Source organism: Merops nubicus, unplaced genomic scaffold, assembly GCF_000691845.1.
Source record: "Merops nubicus isolate BGI_N331 unplaced genomic scaffold, ASM69184v1 scaffold6124, whole genome shotgun sequence".
In the NCBI taxonomy this organism is placed as follows: Eukaryota; Metazoa; Chordata; class Aves; order Coraciiformes; family Meropidae; genus Merops; species Merops nubicus.
The window spans coordinates 1-22,817 of NW_008604762.1; the positions used below are offsets into that span (position 1 = coordinate 1).

Genomic DNA, 22,817 nt, shown 5'->3' on the forward strand with positions numbered 1-22,817 from the left:
AGAGCCGCGGGCCGCCGGCGTCGCCCCGGAGCCGAGCGAACTGGAGGCCTGCTGAGGAGGGAGAGAGGGAAGAAGAGAGAGGGCCCGGGCGGCCGCGGAGGCCTCGGGCCTTCCCCCTATTGTGGGAAGGGGAGGGCCCCGCGCCGCCGGCGGGCGAGAGGAGGTGCCGAGAGCCCTGGGCCGCCGCCTTCTCGGCGCTGAAGCGGGGATCAGGCCTGGGGATAGGGCATTAATTGCTAAATCCTCAGCTTTTGTCGCTACTTTAGGAAAGTCTTTCTCGCTCTCTAGGTTTCCAGAAGAGCTGCGCCGCTGGTGCACGGCGTTTAAGGTGGGGGAGGGGGGGCTCTTGTTAAATACGCGTCCGTGATAAAAATGCTGTCGTGGATTCCCACTCCTAATGCCATGGTAGGGGACTCTGCCTGCTGATATTAAAGAGGTCGTTGCTTAACCAAATATATGTGTGTGTTGAGCTGCTAAATCAATTTAGTTCTGAAATGTGCTTCTTTCTGAAACTACTTGATGGTATTCTATGTTTGTTTTCAAGCTCTTCTGCTGGTGCTGAATAAAGCCTTGAGCATCTGTACTGAGCACTTAGGTTTTTTATTAATACTGTCTAGTATTGCTGTGGCTTTGCATGAGTTGGGTTCTGTTAATCAGCGTATTCACAGGATATAATTTGTGGGTTTACCTTAGTCACTGAAAAGTAAAATTTGCACACAGTAGGTTTGGGCCTACTATCATTGATGTGTTGTCAGTATACCAGAAACAGTCACGGACTGGTTTCTGCAAGTCTAACATTGTTTAAATGTTCTTAGTACTTTAAAAATTAGGCCTAGTTATTGTGCCACATCCAATATTTATGTTAGCGATGAAGGAACAGGTAAAATTTCACACTCTGATGCTAGTGTGGTGGGGCAGTTGTGACATCCAACAGTTCCAACAGCTGAGTGTTTCCAAGAAAAAAGGACCTCTTAAAACCATGTGATACATGTAATAATTGCTTATTCTGAAAATCTTAAAAAAAAAAAAAAAAAAAGTCTAAAACAAGTCTGTAAATACAGTAAGCGTCCTGTGGGGTTGCAGTTTTATAGTCAAAAAGTCCTGGGTCTGTATATTGCTTTCTGGAATTAAATTATTTAGCAGGTTCAAAAATCAGTTTTACATTTTCAAAGATACAGCTTTTGCTTAGGAAGAAACAGAAGGCATAAATATGTTGCATAAAAGAACTTTAAATGAGTTTTTTTTCAAATTATACAAATTCAACAGTCATGCCGAGTAGATCATAAAAATTGTGCGTTCTTCAGTGACATATATGATCAAAGAAACCTGGGAGAATGGAAAGCTTCTGTAAGTTCTTTTTTGTTACATTAATTTTGGCATCGTGGAGTGCTGTACCCTTCTGTCCATAACACACAGACATTTTTGGTTGTAGTTTAGGTGAAAATTTAGTTTGAGCATATGTTCACAGGAGCTTATTCATTAATCATGACTTAGTCTATCCAAGTTACAACATGGGCATTGACTCCAAGTTGCATATTATGTTTGCCTTTTAACTTTTAGAAATTTAAATATAGGAATTTTTTTGTCTCTTCCTAATCTCTAATTGGTTAAATTATCTAAGGGATCAAATGGGGCACACAGATTTATTGGTCTTTACCTGTATCTTACCTGTCTAGATGGAGCATTATACTTAAGATAAATGCTGCAACTTTTAATTCTAGACTAAAAAGGATATTAAAAAAAATCCTCATGCAATAATGTTCAACATAAATCAGCAGCTTTCCTTTATCTTGACTTACCTGAATATTAGGTAGAATTCTTTTCTCCCATCTTAATGTCTGAGTATCACTTTATTATTAATTAATTTAAATATTTCCATGTGAGTTTTATGCACATCTTACAGATGGGGAATTTGATTATAAAAGAATTGGTTGACCCAGCATAACAAGAAGCATGCAATGATGTCAAGTGTGGATTTAATGACAATATTATTTTATTTTTTTCATGTAAAGTGTTTCTTTAAGCAAGCTCCTGAGAAATATTTTACAATGGTAACACTGCAAACATATCAAAAGCAGAACAATTATTTTATACCATTTCATGGTTTACTCATAACTTGTGGTAATTTTTCTTTTTTAGATTTGCATCATTCTGAAGATCTTCATCAGAATATGTAAATGTTTTGGGAAACTATGCCTCTATCTTGATGTTAAAACATAGAGGGGAGGAATATGAGGCTGCTAGGCTCATGAAAGAACTAAGTGGCACAAGTAGGCACATAATTGCCACTTCAGGTTTTCATATTCCCCTTGTAGCTCTCTTTGAGGACCTGATAAATTCAAGTCCCTAAGCACTGAGATTCACCAGCAGCATCTTGATCTTGCCAGTACAAAACTGGTCGCTGTCACCTAAGCCCTACTGAGACTAATAAACCAGGCTTTTCTCTGCTTGTATTACCTGTGGGACTCCATGCAGAAAGCGTCTGAGATACATCTGGAGGGATCGCGTTCCACACAAAACATGGAGTTGGATTGAGGATGCATTCATAGTCACCTGAAGATTTTAATTAAGACTTCACACTGGTCAGGTGCACAAAGTTTCATGGAGTACTGGGCATTGATGTGATCACTGTAGTAGAGACTAGTTCTTTCTGAATTCCATAAAAATACCACTTGATGGTGAATGCTTTTCACTTTCATGAATCTTTTTTCCTAAGGTCAATTATTCCCTGGGAAGTGCAGTACAATCAGTGAGCATAATTCAGGGGTAATTGACAGTCTAGTACCTAGAGATGCTTGGTCATGACTTGCTATGTTGCTGGGCCCAGAATCCTTGGAAAGAAAAGATTAGATTCTACTAATCATTTTAAGAAGCCTGGTCCAACAGACCACCAGGGCTTTGAACCCTGAGGGGAGGGAACTGCCTTTTTGCAGCTCACAGCTGCATAACTAAATCTTGAAGATGTGTGCTATTAGGGCCTATCTTGTCACATTTTCCCACGTATAGGTGTAGTAACTTGTGTTTTGAAGCTCTTAATCTCAGAGGACTAACAGACAGTTGATTGTGTAATCTTGCCTTGACTAGCTTTGGATATTATTTCCTTCTAAAACAGGACATGTTGGATGCCTTTCCAGCATGGGATTGGTTTTTCTATTCCAATTTGGGAATAATTCTCTCTTGTATCCTCTGCTGAAGATGGAAAGCATCCTCTTTATGAGGCAGATAGTTCTGGAATGGTTTTGTACTGTTAACATCTGTATGTTGCCTGTAGTTTTTGCCACTTCTTGCTCTAAAACCTTATTATCAATCTTCCAGTTTTTATCCAGTAGTTTCAGCGCTTGGCCATTGTTTCCTTGGTTTTATAGATACTCACTTCTTTTGTTGAAGCTGCAGCTGACAAAATCATTCATCTTTCTTAGTTCTTTATTACTTCAGGTCTCACTATTCCTTTGGCCTCCTGTTGCATTGCCTGTCAATTTTTTCCTTTCCTTCAGCGTTCCATACAGACATACCCTCAGCAGATATCTCCAGTCTCCTTGTGCATTCGCAGGTCTGTCTGCTCAGTCCTTCTGAAGACAGTGGCCTGTAGCCTTTCCCCTCGCTCCGTTACCACTTCTGTGGCTATCCTTCCTCTGTTCTGTTTTTTTGGTTGGGCTGCCTTTCTCAGATTTGATTAGCCATGTGAGTTACCTTTTGACCTCCTCCTTCCAACAGGTATGAAATGTTACAGAACTGTTATGTAGATAGTGTGTCTGTTATGTAGCACATGTGTATCAATGTAGCATTTTAGCTTAAAAAGTATTTTCCCTACTTTCACTCATTACAGTTAAATACCTTTATTAAAATGGTTGACATCTGATGGTGTAAGCAGACTTTAAAAACTTCAACAACAAAACTTTGTGGCAGCTGGAGCCTTTATTTGTCCCGTTGAAGTGTCTGTCATTCCGTTTAGCACAAAAATAACAAATATACTGGTACTTCTAATAATACTTATTTTGTATCAAAGACAAATTGTAAAATCTAGACTGTATCTTCAGCATGTTCAGCATTCCTTCTTAGAATGTTAATGCTCATGTGTTTGAGAAATGCCATGATGTGTCAATGTTGAATTGTAAACTTTTCATGCTTCTAACATAATTAATAATTTATGTGACTGAAAGTCAAACGGTGTAGAAAAGTTACTATATTTATTTTTTTTTTTCCCCCCTCCACATTAAAGAACAATCAACCTTGGCCATTGTAAAATGTGCTTCTGTTCACAGAAGTAAAAGCAAACCTTTCTCACTGCTTCCAATTTCTTTTTGTGTTCTGCTTGGTATCTTGGCTGTTAGTGACAGCTGCTGCAGCCTCTCACTGCCCTGTTCCCTCATTTCACTGCTGTTTAGTTCCACTGTGCTTTTAATGCTTTTCATCTGTGTGTTCACACTCACCACAGCCAGTGTCCTCTCCCTTCCTGGGTGTGCATTTCAAAGTCACATATATGCGCTTTTGTGTTTGAATTTCAATGCCCAACTTAGACTTTATTTGGAAAAGGACTGATGAGTGCTTATTGTACTTGAATATTTTGTGTGGATTCAGTAGCTCTTGTCTGCCTTCACTGATGTCTGGGGCTGGCTTGTCCTGTGTCTGTGAATTTGACTTATGGTGTTAAAAGTTTAATTTCTTTTTAGTATTGCATATAATTTTACACATCTCACAGAATAAAGAGAACCAAACAGTTCTGAATAAGCTTTAATTTTGGTTTTTCAAAGGCATTAATGGTATTACATTTTTAAATGAAAACTTAGAAAAGTGTTTCAAAACATTTCTATTTTACTTAGAAGTGTACAAATATGTAGTGCTGTGAAGTCCAAATACACTTTACTTATTACAGACCTGTTTAAATACCTAGAGGAAAATGACATAATGCTATGATGCAGACTATGAAAAAATGATGGATAGTTGCTTGCAATGCAGAAGAATGAAGAACAAGGAAAACCACTTCACTATGGGCAGGTGGGATTAGACAACCCATTATTTAGCCTATTAATATATTTATTAAAAATTCATTACAATGAATTTTTGTAATTTTGCAAGGCTGGAAATTAAAAGGCAAGCAACAGTGCTGTGACGTCAACTTTTTTTTTTTGCCAGGCTGGAGTGAAAACCAGGTGTCCATGTGTTTCTGTGTTTGGGTCGTGTGAACTTGATAAAATTGACATAATTTCTTTAGTTCATATAATTTTCACCAGCAGTGTATGTATAGATGCTACCTGTGTATGGCCAGCAGGTTGTCCTTACTGTTCCTAGTTCAGGCTTCTTCAGGTTTCTGGGTTGTGACCAAAGCAGTGGAGAAGACCTGTTTGAGGAGAGCTTAAGCAGGAGAGCATAGTTCAATAACCCTCTTTCAACTTGCTATGTGTCCGAAGTTTTGCTTGTTCCAGATAACCTAAGTTCTAGCTTGTTTAAAGCTCTTAGGTTAGTCTTCAGCTTGATAACTTAGATTTATTTGCATCACCGTCTGGTTTACTTACTAATGGTAAGTTTTAGTATTCCCACTAGTTTCATGTATTGCTGTAGTCACTAGGATTCTGCTTGGGATGACTTGGATGTTAGGAGCTACGAGATCTGAATATGAGATGTTGTCTTGCTCTTTGCTGCTGTGCTTGGATGTTTTTGTGTCATTTCCTGTGATTTTTATGGAGTGCTGTTTAGATCTTTTGGTGTTTGCATCCCCATAGAGGGGGTGACTCCTGCAAAGGTGTCTTTCATAGCAGAGGCAATTTTTTGCTATTTTATGGATATGAAATAATTACATATCAACAAATTCTTTCTCAGGGCATTGTCTTGTGTTACTTTTACCTATTTTCCTCAAGGCTATAAAGTGTTATTTCTGTTGGGTTTCCTTCAAAAAATAATCTCTTCTTTTGCATATTCAAGTGTTACTAATCATACAATGTCCTATCCTTTTCTGTCTGTGGTGGGAAGGAGTCATACCAAATACTTGGCAGTGTTCAGGTATTACTTTTCAGGTATTAGAGGCATCCGTTTCTGCTACATCTGTCAGAATGGGTGCTTCAAAGCTGTACAGGACAAACATTGGGAGAAATATGGGTGGAGCTTTTGAAGGTGATGTGTGTAATGTTGTGAAGTGAGTCAGGACTACCATAGTGTTTGTGAAGTGCCTATCCAGTTCTGGAGTTTTCTTACAGAAGACACTGCAATATGAAGCATTCAATAACTGTTCAGTAACTGTAGTGATCAAGTGGGAGTTCTGTTGCTTATTGTGTAAATAATGTTTCTGTACTACTATGAACATCATTCTGATGTGATCTTAAATCTGTTTTGTATCAAGTCATTTAAAAATATTGGCTATGTTTGTAATCCCCTTGGAAGGAATATGTTGGAATTTTGAAACACTTAACTAGGTAAATAGTATCAGAGACTGTTTTAAGTCCTTTGGATGCTAGCAATAACAAACTTTACAGTAGCCTTATTCTGGCAGTATTGAGAGGTGTGCAAGGTATAATACCATTCTTGCTGCTGTCTTTGTGGCATGGCTTCAACTCCTGTTCAGAGTGCCATTAGTTATTTTCAGATTATTACCTTCTTATACTTCCTTACTGAATGTCTCAGAATGACCCCTTCTTGAAGCACTGTGTTGGGTGTTGCTCTTGTTTGGTACTGAGATACTGCTGCAACTCAGGAAGTACTTTGGAATACTTCATACAGGGAGAATATGACCAAAAAAAAAAAAAAGTTAAAGCCATTTAGATTCCATAGGAGAGAGAAGTTTTTACCATCTTGCAAGAGATAAGCGCTGTTCTTATCTTGGAAATTCTCTTGTGAGAAGAATAAAATGTTCTACAGTTTCTAGCTAATTCTTCTTCAGAAGCAGTAGTTGCTGCTAAATTATTTAATTATTTTCAATTTACTAAAAACTTTTTGATCCATTCGGATCCCTGTTGGTAGAACAAATGTTTATACTCAGTCTTGCTCATGGACTTTTATCTACTTAATGTTGCAAGGGTCTGCTATATATGGATAAATATTTGTAGAATATTCAGCACTTCATCAGTGTTTATCTGTTTCAGAAGTTTGCAGAGATGCTTTTTAAAAGAAACAACAGCAAACCCAAACCAAATATTTTCATCCCTAGTTGCCATGTGAATTCTATCCTTTGAGCTTCTGAAAAATGTTTTCATTGGTAAATTCCAAAGTTCTTTGAGTGTTGGTCTTGCTGTTCTGTAGATGGGCATGGGGGGATGTTCGGGAGCTTAAAGCTGAAAATTGATGAGGCATCAGTCAGTTGAGTAGTACATGAGGCAGGAAGAGCCCTCTCAGTGCTGAATTCTGCACTCTGCTTTGTTGCAGTGTGGGAGACTTGGGACAACTGCTGTCCATGCCCAGAAGAAAGCAGAAGGAGGGCAGCAGGGCATTTGTCTGAAGTTCGTGCACTATGGAAGTTCAGTGTGATGGAGTAAATCAGGGAAAACTGTGCTAAAATGGATAGATGAGTCTTGCTACTGCAATATTCAGACTTACCTTGAAATAAGAGAGAGGACGTAAGGAGCATTAATGTATTTTAATTGCTACACCGGTGAAAATATACAAGATGTGATTATAATATAATTCTAAACTTTCATTCTGAAACTATTCAGAATGATCTTGTCATTTGTTAGCAACCTCTTCCGTTGCTTCTACAGCGTAGTAAGAGGACGTGCAGGACTTGGGGATTCTGTCTTCATGTCAGTGTGCAGGCAGGCAGGAGCCCAAGCAGGTTCTCAGCTTTCAGTATGCGTTTTGGGTAAGTCCGTTGCAAAATAAAGGCTGATATGAAAGCACAGTTAAATGTTTATTTTCATCACTATCTGTGAAAGGAAAGCCTTGTATGGGTTCAAAATTATTTTTTTAAATATCAGTAAGCGTACTATAATGTATTTTTTTTCTACACAGGCATTTGTAAAGGATGTGCATGAAGATTCTATAACAGTTGCATTTGAAAACAAGTAAGTGTATTGTTGATGTTATACCTGTTGAGTATCAACTTTGCATTTGATTATGTTTAGTTTATTTTGGTTAAACTTAATAATGTAGGGTAGCATCTTTTAGATACTCTAAGCTTGCTGCTAGCATGTGTTAGAATTACAGTGGAGGTGTACTATGTTTCGACATTTCTATATAACTAGTTTTAATTGTGTAAACATTTTAGAAGAAAAACTGTAGTAACATAGGTTTGTTGAGAAAGTAAGCATGTTACTGAATTTATATGCTGACAACCCATGTTTGAGTAAGTCAGAAGTGGTGTCATGACTGCCTTTCTCCTGTAAACTTCTTATTTTATATTTAGCAGATTACATTATTACAAAATTTGTTTTATAGATGAGTGATAAATATCAATTTTCTCATCTGGAAATGAAAATGTTCTTTTCCTATCATTTAAGGGCATAAAAAGTTAACCTTCCATTATACCATTTAGTTCAAGTTCACTTTCCTTCAGGAAGGAAATAACCCATTGCTATATATATATATATACACCTTTTCCTGTGAATTTTTGTTATGCCATCATCTGTTGTATTTTGGAAATTGTTTTTCGGTTTCTTTAAAAATAATCTTTTCTTCTCATGCTCATTTTAACCAGTCTGTTAAAAAACTGAAAATCAAAACTGTATTCAGACTGAATCCTGATGAAGTTTTCACAGTCCATAGTAGAGCCAGAGAAAAAGAAGAAACACGCTCATTTTGAAGGAAACATCCAAACATACTCTGAAGTGTTTTTTAACCTGTTTCTAATATTGGGGTTAATCTACAACTTTGAATAGACTTAAGTCTGCTGCTGGAAGGTTTCAGAACAGTGCAGGTAGCATCAAGGATTTGTTTAAGATGCTTAATGGTCACTTAAGTGTGTTTCTTCTTATTATGTGTAAATTGAATCACATTAAATTTAATACATACGCGCACAAAAGCTCCACAGAAATTAATAATGAATGGAAAATGTTTCTGATTTCTATTTACAAAGAAGCTGAAGATGTTTAGCACATTGACTGTATTCTTGTTTGTAGCTGGCAACCAGAGAGACAGATACCATTCCATGATGTGAGGTTCCCACCACCTGCAGGCTATAATAAAGATATCAATGAAAGCGATGAAGTAGAGGTATTTATGCTCCATTAACAAAATTTGTTTTGAGAAGTGAGAGATCTCGGAGTGAAAAATGTCAGCCAAGCCAGTGGAAGGTTTGCTTCCCTGTTATGTGGTGTAATCTTTTTCATTCCAAGTACTACATAAAATACAATGTCAGGTATGTCATCAAAAAGAAACTTTGACAGCTGTAAACCATGGGGCTGTTCTGGAATTCTGTGTACCATAGCCTCCATGCTGATGAAAAAACAGGAACAGCATTTCTTTGGTTGCAGATCAGTTCTTTGTAAGAACTGAATTAATCTACAAATTGATGCTGGACTGTAGTTTTTCACCTGTAAGATAAAACACCTAGGTTGCCAAAACCTCAAGCTGAATGAGAATTCGCATTACATGTTTATGTACATAAAATATAGTTTTGTGTATGTACTTATATACTTACATATATATCCCATCACAAACATTGTTCCTGAAATGTCCATATTTTATAGAATTATAAAACTGTTTTTTATAATTACTTTTTAGAAAGATAACTTTCTAGGTCTGCATTATGCTTGCAAGCAATTTAAGTTTAGTTTTATTTGAAAGATAAGAAAGTGGCAAAACTTCTTTGATATGGATGTGGCCAGTATCATATATGTGTTGAAGAAGTGTAGATACATGTCCTCTCCGTTCCATCCACTGATGGAAGCTCATCAGACCTACACACAATTAGAAATAGTGTTGATTAAATACTAACAGATATAAAAGTCTGAATTTTCTCTTCTGAATGTGGTCAGAAGCTCCAGCAACTAATTAACCCAGCAGATTTGGTACAATAGTGTATATTTCTACACTCTTATATACGTAATCTTATATTCTACCTGTTTTGGCAGTAGGCATTTCATCTACAAGGCATGCTTGCTGTGTACTCCTTAGATGAGAGACTCTGTGTACCACTATATTTTGCTGGATTTTGTTCCCACAGCAGAGTTCCTGATCATACTAGTGTCAGCTGTTGTAATGTCTTTGAAGAATGGTACAGATATCCAATATATGTATTTTGTTTAGGTTTATTCCAGGGCAAATGAAAAGGAACCATGCTGTTGGTGGTTGGCTAAAGTGAGAATGATAAAGGGTGAGGTAGGAATATGCATATATATATTTAATTTTTTTTTTGTTATTTTTTGGTTTTAATGTGCATGATGTTTTTAACTTGTTTCTATTAATTTCAAAGAGTGTCTTGATTAGGATTATTGTAATTATGTTCACTTCAAGTTCAAATTTTACTTGTACATTTAATAAAAGTGCCTATCACGTAATAGTGTAATACTCCTGTCATAAAATGTGTGGCTTGGATGATTTTATTATTTTTATATCAGTTCTACGTAATAGAATACGCAGCCTGTGATGCTACGTACAACGAAATTGTTACAATTGACCGCCTGAGATCTGTGAACCCCAATAAACCTGCAACAAAAGATACTTTTCATAAAATCAAACTGGCAGTTCCAGAAGATTTAAGGCAAATGTAAGTACAAGTATTTCTTTATAACTTGTTTCAAAATGTGTGTGAGTTTGTGAGCCTGAGACAAGAAGTAACAAATATACTTATTATTGCTCTAAATTAACTTTTATAATTTGCATGTAAGACTGTAGAATATACAACTGTGGACATGCTCATACTTCAGTAAATAGAAAAGATGTTTTCCGAAACACAGTTTAGTTCTGGAGAAGGAAATAACTTTCTTCAAGAGTTTTAAGATTTATGTCTAGTATAGATGAAGATTTTTATTCTTTCAGCTCTTCAGTGACATGCACAGGTTAATCTGAATCCATTCTTTGTCAACTTCATTGATAGATTTCAAGTGGTTGCTGTCACTGACAGAGTATGAGTTGGTATTTAATGACAAAGTGCTGCCTTGTAGAACACAAGGTACTTTGATGACTGTGGGAGTAGTTGTGCAATAATCAAACCTCCTGTGGTACAATGCAGAAGCAGGTAGTTTTCTCCTACAGCATGGACTTGCCACTCCTGTGAGTGTAGCTGTAACACTCAGATTGCTACTGATGCTCCTTTTTTAGCCTCAGATCACTTTCTGCTTTTTTGAGATATATGCTATTGCCTCAGTGTGGAATAAGCTATAAATTCAAGTTAAAATAAGCATTTCTGAAGTTAATGTTGTAGTACACAAGTTCACTAAGTGGCAAGTGGACAGAAGAAGCCTGGAGAAGCAAAACACAGCATGAGGTGAGCGTAAGGTCATTAGAATGCTGCAGTGATTACAGTGAAGTCTCCCATCAGAGCGTTTCATGGAGTGTTTGAAATTTTGGACTCATTGTTTGTAGTGATTATAGCTTTATAATGTAGCTTTGCTTACCTGGTTTGTCATTTCACAGCTGTACGTGCAGAATATTTCTGAAATATTTCCAATCCCACTCATGTGAAAACAAATGAAAGCGAAATCAGTAAAAGAAATTATAGTAACAGACAAAAATAATACCTACATTAAAAGGGAGAACTTCAATATATTTATTTAGATTCTTTGTATTAAGAAATTAACCTTTTTGGTTATGAGCCATAAATGCAGCAGTTTTCATTTTTAACTTTATAGTGTTTTTATTCCTAGGTGTGCCAAAGAATCTGCACATAAGGACTTCAAAAAGGCAGTTGGAGCTTTTTCTGTAATGTATGATTCTGAAAACCACCAGCTTATTATATTGGTAAATACAAACATCTGCCCCTACCATTGGTAGTTGTTTGTTACAAAAGTTGATATGTAAACCAGTGTTTTGTTACCTGTTCAGTCCATCAACGACGTCACAACGAAGCGGGCGAACATGCTGATCGACATGCACTTCCGGAGCCTCCGCACCAAGCTCTCCCTCATCCTAAGAAATGAGGAAGCTAGCAAGCAGCTGGAGGTAGGGTGGTTGTTTTCCCTGAAGTCATTTCAGTGGGGAAAAAAAATTTTTAAACATTGTGCATTTCTTAGCTGGTAGGAATTGTGTTGAAGTGAAAGCTATTATGTACCGATGCTGTTCCTGGCAGATAGAGATAGAAGCCAACAAAGAAATTTATGGGTAAAGGTTCTGTTCTTGCAAAGACTTTATTTTTATCCAATCCCATTGTATTCTGCAGGAGTTTATGTGGAAATAAATACAAAGATACATATATATATATATATATATATATACACACACACATACACATTTCTTTCATAGTTTGAATGATAAAATAACTAGCAATTGTTGCACTAATAGAGCTACATATTTGATAGCTTTGAGTTACTGTTTTCAATAATAGATGAGAGTGAATATGCCATGATACTGATATGGACTAGAACTGGATCATGCAAAACAAGTGAAAATGAGGGATGGAAGGGGTGAGACTGATGTTGTGAGGATGTACGAAGGGATGGTTTTGTCTGCAGATAAAACCTTAGGAAATCATCGTAAAGCAGATAGAGTTTCTGATATTCCTGTGACTAGAAAGTGGGTGTTGAGTGGCAAGAAGCTTGACTCATACTTGTCCATGGGAAGAAAAAATAAAAAAAAGAGTAGGCTAGAAAATTAGGGGAACTTTATACAGTAGAATTAACATTTCTTCATGGTTTTTCTCTCTACAAATTTGAAAAAATGGAAACATCTCTGAAAACTTCTTTTTAGAAGTACTATTTGAACTATTGTAATGGAGTTTTATATAGGTCTATATCGGCTCTGTTACTTTAGAGCCAGGTTTTATTTCCCCTCCCACCCCAACCTGATTTTAACTTGAAGTGGGATGTGATGTGGTAGTGGAAGCCTGTCGTATCCAATGGGTGTACTCACTGTTAAAAGAAATTCTTTCTTCTGCTGTTCTCTTCTTAGTCTCTTGATTTCTATAATTCAGAGCTGTAATCCAAGTTAGTTTGGGTCTTGAATTTTATTAAGACCAAGACCAGACCAGTTTCTTGTCATTGATGTTCCTTCTTGAGCACCCCAGTGTAGCTCCTCAGTAATATATTCTTCTGTCTTCATCCTGAACTGACAATTGTGTGGGCAGTTTACCTCTTGAAGTGCAAAGTATTATTTTGGAGGTGGGAAGAACAACAGCCCCTTTAGAGCTAATTTTCTTTACATGCCCCCACAAATGCATGCACCAACATCTGTTGTCATTGATTCCTTTCCCAAACTAATCTTAAATTCTTGCTGTCATTGTGAGGCTGAACCTTTTTGCTGCTGTGAAGGATTCAAGAACTTGATTTGGTTCTCACTAGAAAACCATTATTGGACTTTAGTTTCTACCTGAGCAGTGTGTAAGTGAAGGTTGTGATATAAATATATATCTAGTTATAATTTGTGTGACAAAAGTTGACTGGTATTTTTCAAGCTGGCATTTGTTTCCTGTACTTCTATAATGAAATCAGTTTCAACGAAACCTCAGAAGTTTCGGGTAGTAATAATCATACTTGTAGTGTTCTGTTGAGGCACTGACATACAAGCAGAAATATTTAGTGAAAACCTTGGATTCTATTACATTATTACTAATAATTAATTGTTTGCATCAAGTAAACTCTTTTCGATGGCTTATACTCTGATCTTGAACGTCTGCCACTTTTATCTTCTGGTAATTGTACCTTCCCTGCTTCCTGAGCCAGCAGATCAGCTTTGCTTTTGGTGTGTGGTGGTGTGGGTTTTGTTTTGTTTTTTTTTTTTTTTTGTACCCCATACTTTCTTTTTTTGCATATTAGCTTCTTGACTTTACACGGCTCTACTTCTCAAACGTTGCTTTTTGAAGCATCAGGTAAAATGACCAGTTGTTATTTGTCTGCAGTCTTTCCCAGTAAGCATGGCTTAGTTATTTTGACATGTTAAAAAGCCAGAACTTTTGCATTCTATCTGAATTTAGTCGTGACCTCTAAGCAGGTACCAACACATTACTTGCTCAGTTCTTTCTTACTAATTAATTGGAGGGAATTAGAATGCAGAATTTCCTGTGTTTTATATAAAATTTTTCTTGTAATACATAATTTGCAGAAAAGCTAATGATATTTTAGTATAAACAATATAACTACAGGTTGCCTGTCATAGCTTCACCTTTTCTACATACTGTAAATAGCTGTTAACAACTGATCATTGACTTGATGCTCCTGTTCTCTGCTCTCATGTGGTAGTCTTTAACAGATGTCAACTGGTAAATTGGCATTTGGATTATCTGTTAGAGAGTAAGTCTATGAGCGTTTAAAATGTTTGCTTCCTGAGTTGCCTGTGATCTAATTAATAAAGTGCTTGATAAAGCTCTCCAAGCACCTGAAGTATTTCATGACACTTGGATACTTACACCACTGTCTACTGTAGCTAACTTCTTTGTGAGGGTGACTTAGCACAAGATATTTATCAACAGGTTTAAGCAGAAGCAGGTCAGATAACAGCAGTTCAGCTGGGACAGAGTAAGGCTTATTGTTGGCACTTGATGTTTTCTCAACCTTTGTAGAGTCTCATGTTGCTGACATTAAACTGCTAATTTAAAGTATGCTTGTATATGTTTTCACAGTAGTTACAGCTTTGATTGTGACATAGAAGCACGTGCAGGATTATATATTTTGGTTCTGAAGAGCTAAAACACAGCTTTATCTTTTTTATTCCTTGCAAAACACTTTCCGTTTTACTCAACAAGTGATCACAGTTGGAAATTTTCCTTCTTCCCTCAATGCATCAAACTTTTGTTACTTTCTTGTGTTCTGTTATGCTCAGATGCTTGTGGATAAGTGTCAACATGTTTATGGGGGAATCTTACTCCCTACATTAAAAAATTACTTTTTAACACACTATTTGCTCTTCTCTGTAAATTTAAGTACTATGACTGCCTTTAAATGTATAACTTCATTATTGTAGCAAATACAAGAAAAAAATATTTGTCTTAGCTGTTTCTCTCTGTATGTTTCATTTAGTTCTCAGGGTGACACAGCTTAATGACCTTCCTGCTTCATATAGCAGAAGCATCCTATAAGAGAACTATCTGGTTTTTTTCAAGTATGAAGAAGAGACTGTGTAGGAGAAACTTATAAGTCATTGTTCTAGTATTTTTAAGCGTGTGGTTTTGTTTTTGAAAAAAAAAAGTCTGCTTGTCTTTAACAGTTTTCCTACTTAACAGATTCTGACCTGCACACAATTCAGTGTCTCCCCAGTGTTTCCTTGCACTCATGAAATCTTCTTATGCTGAGAATCTGAGTCCCCCTTGGATTAACAGGGACTGTCCATACCCATGCAGGATGTTGATGAAATCTAGACTTCCTGCATGGTTTTAGTATTTCCAGCAGTACCCAGCTCCACAGTGCACTGCAGTATATTTCTCAAAAGCTCCTCACTGTTCCTGGCTCTGCATGTTTGCTGTGTGCTGGAAGCTTTATGCAATTAAGAACATAGTCACACTGCATTTTACATATGTGCATTGCATATACATTAGATATGGACTCACTTGTGCAGCAGGTCAGAGCTCACTCACATAGTTCTCTTGGCAGCTCAGGGCTGCTCCAGGAAATAGTTTACTATGATCATTGGAGTTGTAATTCGTTTGGGTTTTTTCTCCTGTTTCATATAATTTTTTTTGAAGTTTTACCGAGATTTTTAGTGATACTTTTCCAGTAATTTTGAAAATCTTCTTTCAGAACCAAAAGTGGTGTTTTGTTTTTTTTTTTCTTTCTTGGCATCTTATTTCATGTTGGAGATCCCCACTAAGATTCTGTAAGCCATTTTGTATTGTTTGGTTACACCATAGCGGTTGCATGCGAAGGTGATGAGAGTTGCAAAATGGTAACCAGGTGTTTAATTCAAGAGTAACTGAGCCTCAGTCATGTGATTAAAAGTCATTTTAATAGTATTTAGTCTTCAGTCATTGTTAGTGCCCTGCTGAAGGAAGGAATTTCATCTTGGTAGCAAGTGACAATCTCAAGTTCTCTGACTGACCCTTCTGTCTTGGTAGAAATGTGTGATTCCTGGAAATGGCAGTTACACATTAAATTTGTGTTGCCTTGCATAGGCAGATTCTTCATTTTATTTTTTTTAAGTGCAGTAGATGTCTATAGTTAGTGTTTTCTATATAATTTTTGTTACCAGTGATTGTGTTGTTGCTTTTTCCCCTTGCCTGTTGAAATGGGTGCCTTTTTCCCCCCCCCCCCCATTTGTTTTCATAATACACAGCTTCCATTTTACTAACTGAGAGGAATGCTGTCTTACATAGTAACACTTGTAACACTTGATGTCTGCAGATGTTCTGTGGTAATTCAAAGTACAGAGGTGTCATCACAGCTAGAGGCTAGCATTATGTTAATATTTAAAGGGTGATTTGGAACTCTGAAGAAACTCTAAAGTGGTGTTGAAATGAAAACAAGTGTATTTAAGGGATTGATTAAAAAAAAAAAAAAGTAGGCAAAGTACCCAATAAAGGAATCTGCTCTAAATTTGTGTTAATATCTCTCCGGTGTATAAAAAATCAACGTAAGCTAACATTAATTTAGGTTGGATATTAGTAAGCTGGTATTACATTCAGGTTGGATATTAGGAAAACTTTTCTTTACTGAAAGGGTTATCAAGCACTGGAACAGGCTGCCCATGGAAGTTGTTGTATCACCATCCCAGGATGTGTTCAGAAGTCATGTAGATGTGCTGTTTAGGGGCATGGTTTGGGAGTGGACTTGGTGTAGAGTTAGGTTGTTGGACTCAATAATCTTAGAGGTCTTTTCCAGCTTAAGTGATTCTGTGATTCTCTTTTTTTCTTCAGAGTTCTAGACAACTTGCATCACGATTTCATGAACAGTTTGTTGTCCGTGAAGACCTAATGGGTTTGGCCATTGGCACTCATGGTGCTAATATTCAGCAAGCCAGAAAAGTCCCTGGAGTGACTGCTATTGATCTTGATGAAGATACTTGCACATTCCATATTTATGGAGAGGTAAATTCCCTTCTTCAGCGTTAAGAAAAAAAAAACCAAAAAACAAACAAACAACTTGGGAAAACATATCTTGTTTCTTTCTTGCATTTATCTATTTGTGTATTTTAGGATCAAGATGCAGTGAAAAAGGCAAGAAGTTACCTTGAATTTGCTGAAGATGTCATACAAGTACCAAGAAATTTAGTAGGTATGTCATTTCTGGAACCTGTGTGGTAGAAAGGAAAAATATCTTCTGAGAACTGTTTTTTACATTTAGAAAGGTGGCAGGGTAAAAGTTTGAAGAAGTTCTCTTTGTGAAAGGGTTCTAGGTGTACAAAGTTTTGGGTTGTGGGACTTTTTTATTTTCCAGCTCCATGCTGAATTTTTACAGACACATTTACCTCCAGTACATGGTAAGAAATTACCTCCTGGTTTGCAGTTCAAGCATTTCTCAATGAGAAAAAATGTAGTGATGTTTAATTACAAAGTAGAATATTCTGATTAAGCCAAAGAATTAAATTACTTCCTCCAAAGATGTCCAGAGATTAGTTCAGCTATATGACAGATGAATCTGCAGTCTCATGTTTTCCTAGTATATTTTAAATTGTTTCTTTGACTTGTATTTCTGTCATTTGACATCTGAAATACAGTTGGTTTGGAAGCAGCACTGTGAGATGAACTGAATGCCTAGTTAGAGGTACCTAGTGATAAGAAAATATCCTAAAGACAACCTAATAGATTTCCATTATCAAACACCCTAAAAAAAGTCCTCAAGGTTGCGTGCAGCTCTTTTGTGTGAGGGGGAATCTTCTAATGAGCTTTTGATATGCTACAAAGCAACATAAAAATACATGGCTTTATGCAGTAGGTAAGAAGAGGGCAAATACTGGATAGGGTAAGATACCTCTACAGGGAAATGCTTCCACAGGTTGTCAAACAGAGTGTGAAAGCTGGTGTTGAAGCAGTGTGAAATTCTGCAGTGGGACAAGTACTTACAAATGTACTAGCTCAGCTCTGTCATTGATTTAAAACCAATAATTTTCCCTTCCCTTCTCCCTCCTGACTATTAAAAATGATAGGCTGCTGTCATTATTTTAACTTCAGGCTTAATTTCTTTGTTTCTGTTTTCTGCTTAGAACCTTGCAAAATTTTCTAGTTTGGCAGTCTTTTATTTCTACTGTTTCTCGGCCTGGATCCTTTAGAATATAAAATTGGCTGAACCATATGTTTTATCCAGAATAAGCTATGTTTGACAATTTGCTTTATAAAATTTATAATAATTTGCCAGAAAACTAAATTTACTTTAAAAAGGTAGAAGGCTTTTTTCTTCTTACTACATTATTCTGATTTTTTTTAATCTGAGGAAAATGCAAACATCTGGATTTTTGTGCTTAATTATCCTTTAAAAAATTTCAAACAAAGCAAAAACAAAACCACAACCACCAAAAACCCACCCAAGATACTGCTCTTTTTAAAGACTATATGGAAACTTGTAACCTGAACCTTAGGTTAAAAATATATGCATACAGTCCTTAATTACTTTAAAATATTTTAACGTATGTTGCTGAATTTTAACTATGAATTCAACTGAAATGGAATAAAGGACTTGGAGCTTTTGACTTTCAGAGCAGCCTTTGTCATCAAGGGAGAATTTATTAGCCATCTTTTCTCATGTTTCCTACAAATAAGTAGGTTTTAAAAATTCATGGTAGAAAAATTGAAACACAAAACTGAAAATATACTTACCTTTGGAGAATGGGAACATTGTCCTATGTGACTAAAAGTGGGTTTTAATTTGCTCTTCATGGATTCATTGTATCAGCAAAACAATAGCTGTCATGCACTCAGTATTTTTTGCCTTTCAGTGATGTGCCTGTGAAAAAGGTTATGTTGCAAGTTTTCCAGCAGCTTTGTTAAAGAAAATTTCTTGGTTACATGCAGAAAACATCTTTTACATCACTCTTAAGCTTTTCTTTAATGCTATGATTGAAGGATGTGGCCTTTCCTTATTACCTCCCAAGCAGCTCATTTTTCCTCTCCATTTTCAGACAGCTTTTGCTTTCCAGCCTGAGAGAACTAAAGTTTTTGTTTTCATTGTCTCAGAATGTCTGGTTCCTAAGATAAATGTATGCATTGCTGGCATTAGCATATAATTTCTATTTTTATCTTTTAAATTATTTTTAAACTATTTTCAAGTATTTTTTAAAAAGTTGTGTTTCAGAGAAGAGAATTTTACATCTGTCTCAAACAGTATCTTTAGTACTACTGGAAAGCTTCATCAACTAAAATTTTTGTGAACAAACAGAGGTTTGCTTAGCTCTCTACCCAAAAAGTAGTTACAGGAAAAGTTAGTGCATTGCAAAGGAATGTTTTAGGGTTATTTGGGGTTTGTGTGTTGTTTTATAAAATAAAACCAGCAATGTTTATTTGTACATTACTGAAGTTATTTTCAACCTACTAAAGCAAAACTAAATAAGTATGCAATTTATTCACTAACTGTAATCAAGATGTGCCATTTCAAACACCTTCATACAAAGCTAAGGCATTTGTGACTGAATTTCTTCTGTTCCCTTATAGGAACTTTGCAAAAGAAGGCAACTGGTACTAAGTAACGAACTTTCATAATAAAGTACCTCTCTTCCTTTATGCTGCAGTGGTTGCTTTGGAACATTACCAAAGTTAGCACCCCAAGCTTACTTAGGCATTTTACTTCATGGCTCATTAACTAAATCTTTGTTATGGAATATTAAGTCATTTTTGACAAGTTCTTACACTGATACTAAATATTCTTGTTTAATTATAATGATACTCTTGGGTTTGGTGGAAAAAACCTAACTGTGCAGTGTTCTGTATGTTCTTTCTGTAGGGAAGGTAATAGGAAAAAATGGAAAACTGATTCAGGAGATAGTGGACAAATCTGGTGTTGTGAGAGTGAGAATTGAGGCTGAAAATGATAAAAACATTCCACAAGAAGAGGTATGTTTCCAGTTAATGTGGTTTCCATATGTGTTAACTGGTGGTTATATTCTACTCAGTGAAAAAATAAATTCTTCCTTCTGTCTTCACAGTGGTACGATAAAGTTTTGATTAAATTGTGCTTTTCTGATGGAATCTGTTATCTTTATCTCTAAATTTCTTAAGTATGTAAGGTCTGCTTAGTATTCACCACTGAAACTAAGTTAAAGATCAGTACTTTTACTTTGAGCATAGAAATAAGGTTCAATAAAAAAGTACTTTGGGTGCTGCTGTATGGCTAAAATTGCTTGACACTGTTACCAGATCATAATCCTAATAGCATTACTATACCTAGAATCCACTGCTAAAAGTAACAGCAGGCTGTTTCCTTAAATGTTTTAAGTCTGTCTTGTGATCTTTTAATAATTGATACTGTATGGTGGTTAATGCCAGGTTAGTAGAAATTTCATTGCTCTTTATTGTGTTGTATTAAATATTTATGCAACTTAAAATACCCCACATAATAAAATATTTCAGTCAGTGGTGCCTGTGGCTAAGGGATTTCGTATGCTTATGAAAGTATTAGTGTTGAGGTTTCTTCGGATTAGAGGGTTGTGTCATTTTTTCTTCATTATTTAATTCAAATGTAGGATCTAACAAAAGTTATTTGTATGTAGAAGGAGAAAAAAAGGTTAAAAACCCTACACAAATGAAAAAAAAAAGGCAACAAAACAAGAACAAGAGAATCCCTCCAAAACAGAGACAAATTATAAACTTGGCACTCTTAGGGAACTCAACTTCCTGTGCCTGTATTAAGACATTGTGTCTCAAACCACTTCACTTTTGGAAAAAAACCTTTCTTAGAACGCTGTCCTGGAAAGGTTATGTGTACAGAGAAAATTAAAGATGTCTGTAGCTATCATGATAAGAGGAAAGCAAAATTTAATTTAATCCAGTAGGTGTAGCCAAGCTCTGCAGAGGGGGATGGGTTTCAGCATCTGGGTGTTCTTGAGACTTTCAGGTTGACATCAGCAGTCCAGAGTGAAGCTCATGCTGCTGTGATGATACTGCAGCTGGTACAAGAGTGAGGTGGTTTAAAGCTAGCCCATTGGGTCTGTGTGGGCTGCATTCACACTTCTAAAATGCTGCGTAGACCTATTTAATGTCAGGAGCTCTGGGGTGGAAATTACCCTTGTATCTCCTAAAGTTCAGTTGTTTTCAGCACTCAGGGGGCCACCTCTAGGTAGATTTCTTAGCCTGCTCTGGCCAGCTGACTTAGTCTTTGGATACTTTATCTCCATGTGTCATAATTTCAGGCATTAGAATTTCCAGCTTTACATTTTTCAGGTATTTGTTGAATTGCTTACACAAAATGCTTAAAAAGCAAAAGAAATGTAAGTTAGCAATCATTACCTGAAGTACTAACTCTATTTCTTGAATATTCTTCTGTTGCCTTTTACAAATTGAGAGATCCTCAAGAAGGATCAAGTTTTGGTTTATGACAGGCTGTTAACTTGATGTACTTTTTTAAAAAAATCAAAGGTTTTAGCCTAGAAGACCCTGTTGTGAGAGAGTAGACATGATCAGCAAAGGTGGTACTAATTTTGAAGGGAGGAAAGTTGAGGTGTTTTGAATTAACTTTTCTTTTTTTAGTTTTTCAGAAAAATAAATGTTAGCATTGAGATGCATACAATCTAAATTTTTGTATTAAAAAAAATTGCTTTTTGTATAAAGAGAATTAGTATGCATGATCTTGTTAACATCAACATTTAAAAATACTGTTGTCTCTTTTATTTATGCTTCTACATGTTTTTAAAAATGTTTTCAGCTTTTTTACAGTAACATTTGATTCTTTTCAGTATTTGATTCCCAATCAATAACCATAGGGCTACTGTTACTATGTTTTAGGGGATGGTACCATTTGTGTTTGTGGGAACCAAGGACAGCATCACTAATGCAACTGTTCTTCTGGACTATCATCTTAATTATTTAAAGGTAAGGAAAATGATGCTCTTTTACCACTGAAATTTTTCTGTCAATACTTAAGGTGGTAACGATGATGTCAAAACCTGTTTGGACCTCAAAGGCTGTTGAAAACTTGGTGTTATAACAGGGTTTCAGTCTAAAAAGGCTCCTTAAAAAAATGTTTTATTAAAAAAAAAAAATTCTGAAGGATGGTGTGAAAACCAAATTTTTTTTTAAAATGCAAAATACAAAGGAATAAGGAAAAATATTTTTTAAATCTATCTCAAAAAATGCTGGTAACATTATACACAAGGAATAATCAGTCCCTCATGCTGCAAAGCACATGGTGTTCTATGCAAAGATCTTGTATACAGTGGGAATTTTATTCTAAAATTCTAAACCTCTTTTTCCATGGTTAATTGACATTTAATATGTGGGGATGTTATGTAGGCAATTCAGCTTTGTGTTGTTCGCTTCTTGGCTCATAACTTCTCCAGTTGCCTTTTGTATAGGGAGCAAAAAATATCCCATATTATTGCTTATAGTTACTTTTGCTTTTGGTTATTATGGCCAGGTGCTCAGGCTTTGGTGGCAGGTCCAGATGCTAACAGCAGGGACTGCTTTGTGTTAATTTAATTAAATGTTCTTGGATCTGTTTTGTAGCTTTGAAGCCATTCATAATTTGATACACATCCAGTCTCTACAGTAGCTATCAACGAATCTTCTAGAATGCTGAAATTTCTGTGGATAGCTAAAAGAAGCTTCTCAGAACAGATACCAGGGGTGTTAGAAGAAGAAATTACTTCCATGCCCTTACTTACCTGCTCGATAACTACACTCTTTAATCCTGATTGTGGAGCACTTCAATTTCTCAGTGTTTTGGAGC

The 22,817-nt window shown here is 36.1% G+C and overlaps 1 protein-coding gene across 2 annotated transcripts in view; it reads left to right on the plus strand.

The window, feature by feature from the left end:
• The first annotated feature begins 1,624 nt into the window (after nt 1-1,624).
• The window catches only part of FMR1 (fragile X mental retardation 1), a 30,454-nt gene continuing 9,261 nt past the window's right edge, over nt 1,625-22,817 (plus strand). Inside the window, exons 1-11 of one of the 2 annotated variants that reach the window (XM_008939106.1) lie at nt 1,625-1,641; nt 7,932-7,988; nt 9,042-9,135; nt 10,171-10,242; nt 10,482-10,630; nt 11,730-11,823; nt 11,908-12,024; nt 16,862-17,032; nt 17,141-17,219; nt 19,878-19,987; nt 21,875-21,961. In XM_008939106.1, coding sequence (XP_008937354.1) covers nt 10,228-10,242; nt 10,482-10,630; nt 11,730-11,823; nt 11,908-12,024; nt 16,862-17,032; nt 17,141-17,219; nt 19,878-19,987; nt 21,875-21,961 — 822 coding nt within the window. In that variant the 5' untranslated portion in view covers nt 1,625-1,641; nt 7,932-7,988; nt 9,042-9,135; nt 10,171-10,227. Of the gene's footprint in view, nt 1,642-7,931; nt 7,989-9,041; nt 9,136-10,170; nt 10,243-10,481; nt 10,631-11,729; nt 11,824-11,907; nt 12,025-16,861; nt 17,033-17,140; nt 17,220-19,877; nt 19,988-21,874; nt 21,962-22,817 lie in introns of those variants that run through there. The other variant, XM_008939105.1, reaches the window with a different exon arrangement.